This window comes from Pyrus communis, chromosome 5 (assembly GCF_041283825.1).
Source record: "Pyrus communis isolate YQ-2024b chromosome 5, ASM4128382v1, whole genome shotgun sequence".
In the NCBI taxonomy this organism is placed as follows: Eukaryota; Viridiplantae; Streptophyta; class Magnoliopsida; order Rosales; family Rosaceae; genus Pyrus; species Pyrus communis.
The window spans coordinates 32,987,029-33,001,019 of NC_142569.1; the positions used below are offsets into that span (position 1 = coordinate 32,987,029).

General features: G+C 38.3%; 1 protein-coding gene across 3 annotated transcripts; it reads left to right on the plus strand.

Annotated features, from left to right (window-relative positions):
• Positions 1-8,184: 8,184 nt before the first annotated feature.
• On the plus strand, positions 8,185-12,731 carry LOC137726022 (G-box-binding factor 4-like). 3 transcript variants are annotated; one of them, XM_068464878.2, is made up of 4 exons: positions 8,185-9,155; positions 9,287-9,358; positions 10,656-10,685; positions 12,073-12,731. In XM_068464878.2, exons 1-4 carry the CDS (start codon positions 8,415-8,417, stop codon positions 12,151-12,153), a joined length of 924 nt encoding a protein of 307 aa, XP_068320979.2. In that variant the 5' UTR covers positions 8,185-8,414; the 3' UTR covers positions 12,154-12,731. The 3 variants fall into 3 exon arrangements, 2 of the variants coding, with proteins under 2 accessions (XP_068320979.2, XP_068320980.2); XR_015963156.1 differs by having other exon boundaries at positions 8,227-9,155; positions 9,287-10,043; positions 10,138-10,685; XM_068464879.2 differs by lacking the exon at positions 9,287-9,358 and having other exon boundaries at positions 8,270-9,155; positions 12,073-12,552.
• The last annotated feature ends 1,260 nt before the right edge of the window (positions 12,732-13,991 follow it).

Consider the following 13,991-nt stretch of genomic DNA (forward strand, 5'->3'; position numbering starts at 1 on the left):
AGCCTATCCATTAACGAAACTAGCCTGTGTCAAGCCTATCCATTAACGAAACTAGCCTGTGTCAAAACAATGAACAACAACTTGTGTTACTATGCAATACAATGGAGTAGGTCAAGTACGATAGCCGGGGAAAAACCTTAAACTCGAGCATTAAAGCTTCCAAACAAAACTCACAAGGATGTTTAAGTTTACAATAATAACCTCACTAAATTCTGCAACAGAAGAAATTTTTTTACCAAAAACTTGCCAATCTCTTTAGAGCAACTCCAGCGTTGCAAAGGCCTCATAGGGCAACTCACTATTGAATCTATCCAGTGAACAGTAATTGTCTTTAATGAACAGTAACTACCTTTTGTATCTTCACCCCTAAACTAAATAGTTATGGCAATAGGCAATAATATATTAGCATTTTTTCCTCACCCAATCCATCAGACATCCCCATCACCTTTTCCCTTTTTCCCTTCATTTGACTGGTTCTCTCTCTCTCTCTCTCTCTCTCTCTCTCTCTCTCTCTCTCTCTCTCTCTCTCTTCCTTTTTCATTCTTTCTCTCCCTTTTTTCCAGCTCACTCTCGTGAGCTCTCTTTCTCTTTCCTCTTCAAACCTTCAACAAATCAAGCTCAAAAATAATATTTTTGGAATCCCTGGAACTCTAGGAACCCAACCATGGCCTTGCATGCGGCATCGGTGCATGGTGCGAGGTCCTACAATTGAAGCCGAGAGCTTGAGCTCTCAATCTCGAACTCAGATGGTGTTTCTATCACTATCTTGTGTTCTTGAGCTTTAAATCATGTTGTGTTGCAATTCTTGTGTTTTAATTCGAGGGCTTAATTCCCTGCATGCATCCCATTCTTTTTCTAGATTCTGACAAAGGAAAACGGACGAATTCGAGCCGGGTCACACTGACGTCAGCCACACATCACACAGCCATCAAGCTCTTGGGCCACCAATTTGAGCCTGGCCTTTCGCTCGGGCCCCCCTCAGCCCACACGCCCGCATGGGCTAGAGCTTGTAGCTGGGGCTATTGGGATGGGGAAGTTGCCGGTTTATTGAGCTAATGGTCCCGATGGAGTTGCTCTTAAGTAGAGGTGTAAAGATAGAGAATTTTTTTTTTATATCACCCATTACATCACCATTGCCTCTGATCACTTCCATGAACTTCTCTTTGTCCGGAGCAAGCAACGAGTTAACCTGTCATTATAGTGATTAATAAGTTAAATTTGCTCACCAACAAGAGTTCTCATTTGCCATTTCTTTCGGTGAGGAAAAAGGTGAGAATATTAACAATGGAGTATAATAATTAAATCATAGAGAACAACAAATGATAAAACTAGTGGATAAGCTAAGCAAACTTTTGCTGCAAGTTTTCCCAATTTTCCTCTATCATTCAAAGCAGTAATGTATATTAGAGCATTTCCAACCGAGGATTCAATTCCAAGGTGGAGACCTGAATAGGATTATTTGACTATATAAATTGTTCCAACCTAAACACCATTTGCTCACATGGATTGATGCTAGAATGCTTGCTGCCCTTTTTGTCGTTGCCTTTAGATTGAAAGTTTAGGCTATCTCCAATCGAAAGGGCTAAACATAGCCCTGTCTAGAATTATAGCCATGTAAGAAATTATTTTTTAATGAACAGTGTCAGATCATATTCATATCCATCTCCAATCGAGGAGGCTAAACATAGTGCCCTTAATAATTTATTAGTTTTAAATGTATTCTTTAAATTTATTGGTTAACTCTTAAACAGATAAATATAGATGTAAATTTAAGTACCAATTAAATAACATTTTTGCCACATAATGTTGAAAACAAATCTTAATTATGAAAAGGTTTAAAAACCATACCATATTATTGCCCACTTCCGGCAATGGCAAAAAAATAAAGGCCAAATGCAAAATTGATGGAAGAAACTGCTTTGTTTTCACTGCTATCAATGATACCCAATTCAGCCGAGTCAACAACCTTGGTCGTTGGGTAGCAGGCTAACCTTGGCCATTGCTTCAAGTGCTTTCGTTGCGATTTGTGTGCAGAATGGACATGCCGGTAAGGTTCTTGCATTGTCTGCGAGATGGATGCAACTGGTGTTAAGCTTGATGCTGTTAGTGTTGTGAGTGCCTTTTCGGCTTGCTGGCAACTAGGGTGTTTGGAGACCGGGGAAGAAATCTACGAGATCATGAGAAAATATGCAATATAATTGTTGCCAACGCGCAACTTGATATGCATGTGAAATGCGGTTGCATTGACATGGCTAAGACTTTGTTTAAGGATATGCTTCAGAGGAATTTTATTTTCTGGAGCAGTATGATAGTAGCATATGCCTTAAACATGGAGAGTGGAAAGACATTGGATATGTCTTCAAGGATGCGAAAAGAAGTGAAACTAAACCATGTCACCCACTTCAACCAAGTCACCAACGTCACCCAACAAACGGGCTGGGTGCCAAGCTAACCTTGGCCAGCAAGATAGCCCTTTGCCCATGTAACCTGGTGTGCTCCACTAATTTTTAGCATAGTTTTCAGTTGGAGATGGATTTTTTTCGAATTCAGGCCATATTTTGGCTCCATAGCCCTTTAGCCATTTTCATTGGAGATGACCTTATAATAGTTAATGCACGGCCTACTTTAAAACTATATAGTATCATTATGATTGGTTTTCCATTTTTAATTTTACATAATAAAAGAATATAATTTTGACATATTAGGTGGAGAAGAAGGGTCTTACTTAATGTCAAACTGTAATGTCAGCCATAAAAAATAATTTGACATTTAGAGTTTGATAATTCCTTTGGAGATACTCTTAAGGAAGACTTCTCTCTAACATGGGAAAAACATAGATGAAGGATTTTTTTTTTTTTTTTAAACTAAGTTCATTAAGCAACATAATGCATACATTTAACAATTAAATGGCGGAAGCATGCTTGTATGCATTTTAAAACAAAACTTAAATAATCTGATTCTGACTCCATCAAAGTCTAATTCCTCCTTAACTTAATTCCTCTAATGTCAATTACCAAATAGTAAACGGGCCATTGGAGTAGAAAGAAAAAGAAGATCCTAATTACGCTGTTTCAAATTTGCTTTATTGACCCCTCCCAATCTAAGAATAGAAGTTAAACTTCTCTCTTCCAAGAGAGTAACAATATGGCACGGGTTCACCGTCAGAGTGGCGTCTCGTACCAATAACACAAAGATATATGGGAAACAACTAACATATATTTATGTATTATTAGTACGGGATGCCATGTGATAGGATACTCGTGTCATGCAAATCCATCTCCTTCTTTAGCCCACAGATCAATGAGCATGTCACGCTCGATCCAAACTACCTATTAACCAAAAGAACGTGAAAAGACCAATTTAATCCAGCCAACATAAATGAAGAAAATAACTAAAATAAAAATTATGAGCAACATAGCAAATTAAATACAAATAAATTTTATTTATTTTTCTCAAAACCTCATGACTACGTAACCATATCAGCTGCTCTTATTTTCTCTTTCACGTTGTTCTATTAAACAAAATAGAGTGTAAATTACATTTTACACCTTTAGGTTTGTGGTTAATTGTAACCTCATACAATATCTTTAAAACATTTTAATCTTATACATTAATTATTATTTCATTTCAATTTTATACAACTATTAATCAATCTATTAAATTTTTCGTTAAGTGATGTCGTGGCCACTTTTTTTTACTGATCTGGCATATAAATGGGACCAATTGTTCCAATAATATGGTGACAACGTGGAATATATATATATATATATATATATATATATATATATAATAAAAAATAAAAAGATTTCTTAAAAAGCATTTAAAAAATAATTTCCTCCAGTGCCTCATCTTTCTTCTCCCTCCCCTTCGATTTGCGTTGCTTTCATCCCAAGTCTCCACCATGCTAACATTCAGCACTAAAACAGAAAATCCATTGCAACCCACCCATCTGCAAACTTAAAACACCATAAAATGCTTGAAAATCTATGATCTTTAAAGAATTGAAGCAAAGATTGAAAAGTGCTTCAAACCACAGAAATCCATCGTAACCCATCAAATTGTATGAACCCAGATTTGCACCGGCCAAGAAAAACCCACAGCTTTTGCAAGAACCTAGAAGATGGGACGAACTCGACAGCGTTCGATCACTACAGGACAAAAGTCAGAGGCTAAGAGAGTGTATTTGGTCGAGACTTACTGTTTTTTTTTCAGGCGGCTCAAAATTTCTTGAGGGTCGGTTTCTATTTATCGTATAAGCAGACGAAATTGACGAGGAAGAGTCTGTTGCGGAGTGGCTGGTTGGCAGGGGAGTGACCATTACTAGAGCAATGAAGGATCTGCGGAATCGGCGTCACCGAGTGCAAGGCCATTGCTGGAAGTCATAGAAGTGCAGAGAAAGAAAGAGAGGGGTGGTGTGCTTGAGTTTTAGAGAGGTAGGATGAGAGAAAAGGATGAGTGTGTGGAAATTCTTTGAACTTGGGCACAGAGCGGTGAAAATTGAAGGGAAGTAGGGGTGGTGGTGTTCGGGCGAAGATTTCTTCAGAGAAGGCTCCTCGGCTCTCAGCATAGCTCCCCAAAGGATTGGCACTTTGGATGTATAGTCGGGTTTTTGCTTGTTGATGTGTTGCAAGAAGAGGACAAAGTTAGTTCTGAAAAGTGCCTTTGTGGGGCCTTAGGTGCAGGTCTTGAGGCTCACAATCAAAACTAACTGAGTGCTAGGCGTGCCACTACTATCTCAGTATAGCAGATGTAGAACAAGATTGTGTTTAGTCAATTACTTGCGCCCCAAGTTACTTGAACTTCTTGTTATCAATTGATTGTCGTGGATAGGTTAAGTCCACATTAAGTTCTTTTTCTTGCCTTGCGAACAAGGACTTTCATAGTCTTGTATGTTCGAATGAAGGGAGTCCAGATCCCTTAAGTCATTTACTCGGTTCTTGATTGGTTTTAAATGAAGGCGTATCCATTAAAATGACCAGATCCAGACATAAATGAGACTCTTAAAGTAGGAAAACATATGGATATGACTTGAATACATGCTGGAGAATACATTAAGCAGTAGATCTATTAACTCGTAAAACAAACAAAGAGCTTTGAGCAAGATTTCACCTTGTTGGACAAGGTTGAACTTCTTGCAATCACTTCTCTTTTGAGTTTACATGGTTTCTATACTAAAAAAGGGTGGATGGTAAACAAGTTTACACAAGGGAATCGATACTACGCCACTAGGGGTGATAGCAGAGCTTATAAACTAAACAAAAGATGACTTTTGTAGGGAATGATCCTGAAAATGATTGAGATCTGGGCTGATTACAGCTTTTAGATGCAAATCTGGCTTGAGAACAGAGTTTGTATGTTTGTTTGATTGGTTGAGTTTTCTTGTCTCTGGGGCCTCTTCCTCATTTTATAGGCAGATTAGCCCGACTGCAGTGACTTTGCTCTTGCCTGAAAGCACTTGGAGAGTAGTGAGTCATCAGCTTTTTACTTGTATTACCATTGAAAAGTGCTTTTTGTCTGATTATGAGTTAGTCCCCATCACTTGACATTTAAATCATAGGCACATGGCCTATGCATTAATGGGAAAGCGCTAATTTATCTCTGGGCTTGATGCTGGGCTTTGGGCAAGTCTTCTTTTAATTGGCATCTTTGGGCTTCCACACACTTGCAGCCCAAAGTTCAAATATTAACCCAAATAGGTGGTTTAAGGAAGAAGAAGAGACCTAGAATTTTAATCGGGGAAGAAGACGACGCCCAAATTTTATAATTAAGATTTTTTTTGTTATTCACATAGCACAAATTTGTGGGACCTACGATGGACACATAGGCATATAACGGAACAATTGACCGAAATTTTAAAGGGTATATGAAATTGAAATGAAATAATAAATTATGTATGATATTGAAATATTTTAAAGATGTCGTATGAGGTTGGAATTGCATCCAAAACTGAAGGGATTAAGTGTAATTTACCCTAAAATAAATTTTTAACGACCATTTTATATTTTCTCTCTTTGTAAATTTTATTTTTAAAATTTTAATAAACATGCGCATAACATAATATGTGTAAAACTTAATAAGTAAACCTTTCCAGGTTATAAGACTTTTCTCTCCTAGTTGAGAGCTTTTCTCTCCAAGCTGAGAGTTTTCCTCACTATTTGTGTGAGGCTTTCAAACTTAAGAAAATTTGATGGCACCTATCGTAGATTCGGCCGGGGTCAATTGCTGTGTCCTCCTTTCTTTCTTTTCCTTCTAGTACCCTTGCCTATATTGTTGTTTCTCCCAAATTTTTATTCTGATCTGTCCAATTCCTCAATCCTATGGGTATACCTTTTCCTGACTTTTCCTTGGTCCGATCTTCAGCCATGTTGATATCCTGTTGAGATCGTGTGTAAAGTTCGGGTGCTTTCAACACCACCACTTTCTCTTTGTTGTTTGCCGGTTTTGGCAGTGTCGTTTGTGGGTTTCCATGAACTTCATAATGGTAGTTGGCTTCTATCTCTTAGTTGCCGACTATTCCTAATTTATGGTTATGCTCAAGTAGCAAATCATGTTGGAGGTGGCGCCTAATGAAGCGATACTTGACTGTGGACAAGGAATTGAATGGATTGACTGGTACTATGTCAATGAAGAATGCTATGGAAGCTTTTGGTTTAGGCTGCTGTGTTTTATTTTTGGGCCTTACTGTTTATGGGCTCTTTTTGTGTTTGTTCTTTCGTTTTAGGCCAATTTTTGTTTGTTTTAAGCTCATCTTTGGTTTGCTTGTAAGAGCAGTTCCAGCGTGGGAACTCTTCCCCCAGGCAATACACTATGCTATCCACCCGGTGAAGAGTAACTGCCCTAATGAACAGTAACTGCCTTTTGCATCTCCACCGTTGCACTTCAATAGCCTTAGGAATAGGCAATAAAATATTAGTATTTTTTTTATTTATAAAATAATACAGAATAATTTTATTTGTAATTTCGGATTGGAATTTTTAATTGTTCTCGTTGCACCACATGTCATTATCCGAAAATTTATAAAATAATACAAAATAATTTTATTTGTAATTTCGGACCAACATATTTTTAATCGTTCTCGTTGCGCCACGTGTCGTAATCCGAAAAAAATAATTATTGGTGATGGATTTCCGATAAGATTTTTTTTTAAAATTTTTCAATTTTTTTATGTGTAAGGTAGATGATAATAAGAAGGTATTTATAGAAAAGTAAAAACAATTTTTTTTCCGGATTTTTAAAAAAATTTTAAAAATTTTTATTCAACTAATTAATCTCTACTGTTGGATTTAAAAAAAATTGAATTCCAACACTCCAGATTGTGCCACGTGTCACAACGGTAACATTTCTGATTTTTAAAACTATTATTTATTTATTTATAAAGGCTAATAATATCAACCGCTGATCTCAGATCCAACGGTTGATATTAAATAAGGTTTTCTTATTTTTATTACTGTTGCAAATTAGACGGTCCAAAATGTTTTGCCGTTGAGATCGAACAGACCGTGGGAAGCCACGTGACTTCCCAACGGTAACAATTTTCAATGGGTCGCGGGCCCCAATTCCTGAAATCCTGTCGGCCCATGGTCCTATATGCGCGCTTGAGGGCCACGCGCCTGATAGAAAAAAATAAAAAAAGTGGCTGACGTCAGCCGTGCGTCATAAAGCCCTCAGGCTCTCGAGCTGGCAACTCATGCCAGGCCTGTCCCTCGGGATGCCACACGTTGGACTCTCTCACTCTGGCTCTACGGCCCTATTCACCAACCCTTCCCCCGAGCACCAGCCAACGCCGGAACTGCTCTAAGTTTGTGTTTGGTGTTTAATAAAATAACTCTTTTAGCAAAATATATGTATGTGTGTGTGTGTGTGTGTGTGTGTGTGTGTGTGTGTGTACAATTATCAGTACACAATCATCAAGCCCAACTACTAATCTGCTCACGACAGCACACAACCTTTGATCACAGCCGTCCCAGCCGTCCGTGAAAATTCTGTAGCCGAGTCAACAGACATACCCAAGGGACACCTCGTTCAAAACCGGCATCCGGCTAAACTTACTCTGCCACGCGGCCGCACACGTATCCCCTACACACCCACTCCGATTGCGCCATTCCGTGGGGCCCACGTAAGTCCCATCGGGACCCACAAACCATGCAATCATAATCTCGGTACTCTGGATAGTACTGGATAATTGGTCCCATCAAAATATTCAAAAAATAAAAAAAAACAGGTTCCGGAAAGTGGAAACTGCTTCGCTTCGCTCGTTGAAAAGGCTGCTCCTCTCTGTGCTGCGGTTCGGGGGTCTGATCCCAACAAATAAATAAATAAAAACACACCAAATCAGAACCCTAAAAATTCCAAATCTAGCGAGCGAAAGAGAGTGGACAGAGTACGAGGTGCCTGAGAAATCGGCGACGGAAGAGATGGCTTCGTCGAAGCTAATGTCGTCGTCGTCGACATCACAAAACTCGGATCTCTCCCGACGCCCTTCCACTTTCTCCTCCGCTACAGAGCCCAAGCCCACCACCACCACACCACACCCGTCTTCCTCCTCTGCGCACCCCCAAAACCTAAACAACTACCAGAACAGCATCGTTAACACGACGCCCTCGCTTCCAATCGGCTCCATGACCGCCGACGGCCTCCTCTACGACCCCACCCCCATGACCGACGCCACCCTCCTCGACACCCAAATAACCCTACTCGACGCCGCTGCAAATGTTAATGGACCATCAGCGCCGCCGCCCAAGACCGTCGACGAAGTTTGGCGGGAAATTGTGTCCGGCGAGAGTCGGAAGGAGTTTAAAGCGGAGGTTCCGGATGAGATGATGACACTGGAGGACTTTTTGGCTCGGGCCGGGGCCGTGGAAGAGAACGACATTAAGGATTTTCCGCTTGCGCCACCGCCGGAGATGGAGAGATTGAGCAGCGGAGTGTTTTCCTTCGATCAGATCCCGCTCAGCCCGTTCGGGTCGATTGATAAGGTCGAAGGGTCGATAGTTGGGTTTGGAAATGGGGTGGACCCTGCTGGGAGTGGAGGTAGGTTGGGGAGGGGGAAGAGAGGGCGCGCCGTCATGGAGCCGATGGATAAGGTGGCGCAGCAGAGACAGAAAAGAATGATCAAGAACCGGGAATCCGCGGCCAGGTCCAGAGAGAGAAAGCAGGTGTGGAATTGGGTTTTTGATCAAATTGTCTTTGCTTGTCTTCTCATTACTTAATTTGTACTTTTGTGATTGTGTTTTTTATTTTTTTTTTGTTTTTTTTTTTTTTTTTTTTGGTTTTGTTTGAATTTTAGGCTTACCAAGTTGAATTGGAGTCATTGGCGGTCAGGTTAGAGGAGGAAAAAGAGCAGCTTTTGAAAGAACAGGTAACCGAATTGTGCTTTGGACTGTTGTTGGCTACCGATTCGCGGTGAGAAATACGCTTTTCCACTGCGAAATGGTAGTAGAAGAGTGTGTGATCATTTGCAGAACTGAATGCTTTATAAGTTCCTTACTTTAGTAGCATTAGAGTTTGGGGACAAAGTTCGCTGTGTTTGAGTCACAATCAGTATTCGGGATAGTTATGAAAGTTTGTTACTTAAGTTAAACTTTGCTACAAAACTAGTTTCCCATTCATCTGTCTCATTTTCTGAGGTTGCAGACGTTTTGTCAATTACAAATACGTGACTCCAAAAGATTTCCAATTTGATTTGACTTGTCGACAACTGTGTTCATCTGTTGTGATGAAATTCCATTTCTATCGTATTTAAAGCAGTATGTAGTCATACTTTCAGCAAATATAGCTCCTTTAAGACTTAATTATCATTTGTCAGAAGAGCTGTAAGTGAAGAGAGCCGCCAGGCTTCGCTTGGTTAGTTAGCCTGATAGTTAACCCAAGCCAAAGTAATGTTTCATGACCGAGCTTCATGAATAAGAGGCTTCACTAAGGATTATGAGTTAGAAATATGTTTATAAAAATCTTATGTATATATGTACTTATATCATATAATGTATATGAATACATGCATACAAAACCACTGAAGTATATACTTTAATATTTTGTTTTGCAAAGTGTAGGGATAAATGATTTAAGACTTTAAGTACTTGGCGATGTCGTTTAGCATGTTCAATCCATTATAACATGAGTTCAAGTTTTACGAATGAGTTCAATCCATCATAACATATGAAATATTAAACAATTATCTCAATCCATTATAACATTTACTACTTGGCTTGTTCGTTCAATTGCCTATATTTCGGACTGCCTATTGGTTTGAAATGGGGAATGGGTTTGGATTTCTTGTATTTGTGCATGATGCCTGGGTTTATGAGTATGTGTGGGAGCTATATCATTGCTTTTAAGTTATCTGATTTTGATATTTTGGTTTTTCAAGTTGATGTGTAGACCTTGTAATTCGATGTTCGCATTTTACCTGTTTTTCTTTTGAGAGAAGGAAATTTATTAATAACAGACTGCAAAGCAGTCCCCAAAGTACAACAAACAGAGCTAGAGGCCTAACCCGCCAGGGCAAATAGATTTCCAAGCTCAAAATAACTGACTAAACTATAGTAAACATCTAAACATGCCATCAAACAGGGAGGTGTATATGTTTAAATTGCTCTCCTTTGTTGCCTTAACATTTATTTCATATTCCATTTTGTAACAATATCTTTTTATTGCAGGCCGAGAGGACTCGGGCAAGACTTAAGCAGGTACTCATTTCATTCTCGGTGCATGTAGTTAATTGATGACGCAAGGGATTGGATTTTATTAGGAACATGGTCTTTGGCTCGTGGTGATCTTCTTTTAGGATAAGAAGCAACAAATTTGCTAAAGTGAAAAATACAATATGAGGCAGATAGTATAGAAAATCGCAAGGAAAACATTACAACTTTTTTCTCCAGTGCACCCAAAATAAAATGTTGCCATTATTTTGTAACTTATATCTGAAGAGGTAAAGAAAACTAGAAGCCTACTCTAATGACTCTTCTTGTTGAATTATACCTTGCAGCCATAGATGTGGCATAATGTTTAGATCTTAGATATGAACTTTTTTATCATGGTGAAACTTTCTTGTTGTCTTCTCTCGTGGCATAATGTATAGAATCATCTTTTAATCCGAAAATAAAAAACTTAACCTCTAGCTATGCTTTTTTTTAATGTACAGTTTTTTCTGTTATTATAAATTTTTTAGCATTCTACAAGAACATCTAGCAACACCCTCCTCCCAGTAAACCAACAGAAACAAATAATTAATTTAAATCATGATAATTCAACAGCAGAGTCTTATGAATAAGAGTACAATTAAGGCACCATCTAGCAGGCAGTGAATTATTCAGGCAAACAGACATAGCGTGAATGCATTGTGAAGGGTTGGTCATTTATTTCGATGCATATAAAATTTTCAAAAATTGAAAAACTTATTTTGATGTATATAACTTTTTATAACTGAGAATTTTTGCTTACACCAATCTTTACAATTTTGTTTTGTTTTTAATTTTGATAAATAGCATACCTTTGTTAACTTAAATTTAAGCTTATCAATTGGAACTATTTTTAGTGTACTTATTACCTAGCACTTTACCTTAGCCAAGCATATCGCCAACCTGTGAGGGGATAGATTTTTATGGGGAAGCTGCTGTGATATGGTTGAAATAGATGAAGACCCTTTTCATGCTTGACAGAACAACATACAAACAATATGCATGGTTGGGTCTTTGCCTACGTCCACGAGAGAAGACAATAAGAAAGTTTCACCATGATAAATATGATTGCGTAAAGGAACATTTCACTCCCCAGAAGTAAATGGTTGTGGTTCTCTAGATAATTTAAGCTTTGGGCTTGTAGTAGTCAAGAATTATATGGCTCATGGTCCTCTGGACCATTTAAACTTGGAGTAGTCAAGACAATCAGTATGTTATAATAACAAATAATGGTTTTGTTAGAAGTCTTACTATGTACTTTCATGTATATTTGGATGTGATAAGTAATTAGACAAGCAAACAAGTTGAAAAATTTATCCAGAAGATGAGGAACATAGTGGTTGTAATAGTCGTTGGCTATTATGCAGTTGACCTTCTTGTGTATTTTTTTTTGCAGCTAATGGAAAACATCATTCCCGTTGTGGAGAAGCGAAGATCACCTCGTGTGCTCCGAAGAGTTCACTCATTGCAGTGGTAGGAATGTATATGCTTGATTTGTGACGTGGAAACCAACATTGCTTCAAGACCTAGGAGGAAAGAGTATGAAAATACTCGACTTGGAATTTGATTGTCTGAATTAGATAAATTCCACCTGATGATATTATCATTCTTAAAGAGCTAGCGTGGTTTGTGGTTTGTCTTTTTGAGAGATTGCAGTCCAAGTCACGAAGGTCATTCCTTAAGAAGGAAAAGATAGCGTCAACGAGGGAGATAGAGGTAGAGAGCCTTATTATGTAAGTAGTTAAGAGGTGATGAAAGTAGAGGATCGGGATCGAGAATTAGTTTATTATGTTTAGATGGCGTATAACACCTTTCCGGGAATATATGAAGATTGATCTCTAGCTCTATGTTTATATAAAGGTGACCTTGCATTTCAGTTTCTTGCTATATCGATTCTTTTTTATATAAAAAAAATATTGAAAAGAAGACGGGGTGTGGTCGTATGCTTGTATTTCTGTTTACTTGGAGACGATATTTCCTTTTTAAAGAATGTATTGCTGTTGTGATTGAGAATTTTAGAAGTAAAATTAGAAATTGATTAGTTATTTAGTAGTACTGATTTAGCGTTTCATCTATGTAAGTTGATTAATATCTTGTTCTTTCTTTTTTGAGGAGAAACGATAGCGGAAATATCCTTGTTCATTAGTTCATTATATGGCTTACTTCTTGTAGACCTACAGAGACAGGATTACCTCTACATGCATCAACATTGCCCTTTTCAGTGAATCACATTCATTCGCTAGATTTCTCTTGAATTCTTGAACACACGTTCGACTGATAAATTATGTAATGCAAGTCATGCATTGATTTGCCCAAGAATTTTTTCACTGGGAAATTTTATTTGAACCCTAAGGGTGTTGAAAATGTTTAATCAACCCGTGGATTAGCGCCAAGTTTTTAGTACTGCTAAATCAGATCATATGATTGAAGATGGCTCAGTTAGTGTGTGAAACTGCACCACTTAATTTGTTGCGTACTTGTTAAGTTGTTGAGCGAAGAAAGCAATTGGAAGTTTAAGAGTGAACTAAGAAACAAGATTTTTTTATTTATATGTTTTTAGAAGAATTACATCGCAAATATGAGAGAAGGACGTTCTGAATGGTATTAGGAGGGTGAGTTTTAACGATAAGGACACAATAAAAGGTAAAGTGAATAGTACCAGAATTGACTTTTTAGTGTAAAAATGTGGTTTTTCGTTAAAGCGAACAGTATCAGGAGTTTTTTTGTTAAAGTTCCCTAGAATTCAAGGAAAACTAAGGGCAACTTGCTGAGAGATTAAACCTAAAACTGGTGCGGAACACCATTACAAATACGCGGACATGAGCAACACAAGAGCAACTTGCATGACATAAACACACCATCATAGTGGTATTTCATGTCAATTATGCCACTCTCATTCGCGCAAGTTGAATCGTGGACGGAAATCAAATTCACTTACATGAACAAGGGGAGGCGAGTGTGATGTCGTCGTTCTTTCCCGACTTAAGAGGAGTCCCTGGTCCATGTGTGCACACATGAATTCAACTCAACAACTCAATGAGAAGCCGCCGATTAAAAAGAGAGCAAGAAAAGAAGTATCGAATGAGAAGCAGCCAATTGAGAAGAGAGGAAGAAAAGAACGGATGTGATCGCCATTACCATTTATCAAACAAATACTCCTCATGTTGTGACTTTTGATGAAACTGAAAGCAATATGAGTCATGACGACGAGTGCATAAACAACATTAACGCTGGTGAGGCGATGCCCATGAATTCACGACCCATCAAACCTTTTTTTTTTTCCAAAAAATAGGGGATCAGTGGTGGCTTCACCAC

Coding starts and splice junctions, on each gene's coding strand:
- LOC137726022 (XM_068464878.2), top strand. CDS start 8,415: ATGGCTTCGTCGAAGCTAATGTCGTCGTCGTCGACATCACAAAACTCG. Junction 9,156..9,286: donor GGTCCAGAGAGAGAAAGCAG/GTGTGGAATTGG, acceptor TTTGAATTTTAG/GCTTACCAAGTTGAATTGGA. Junction 9,359..10,655: donor AGCAGCTTTTGAAAGAACAG/GTAACCGAATTG, acceptor TTTTTATTGCAG/GCCGAGAGGACTCGGGCAAG.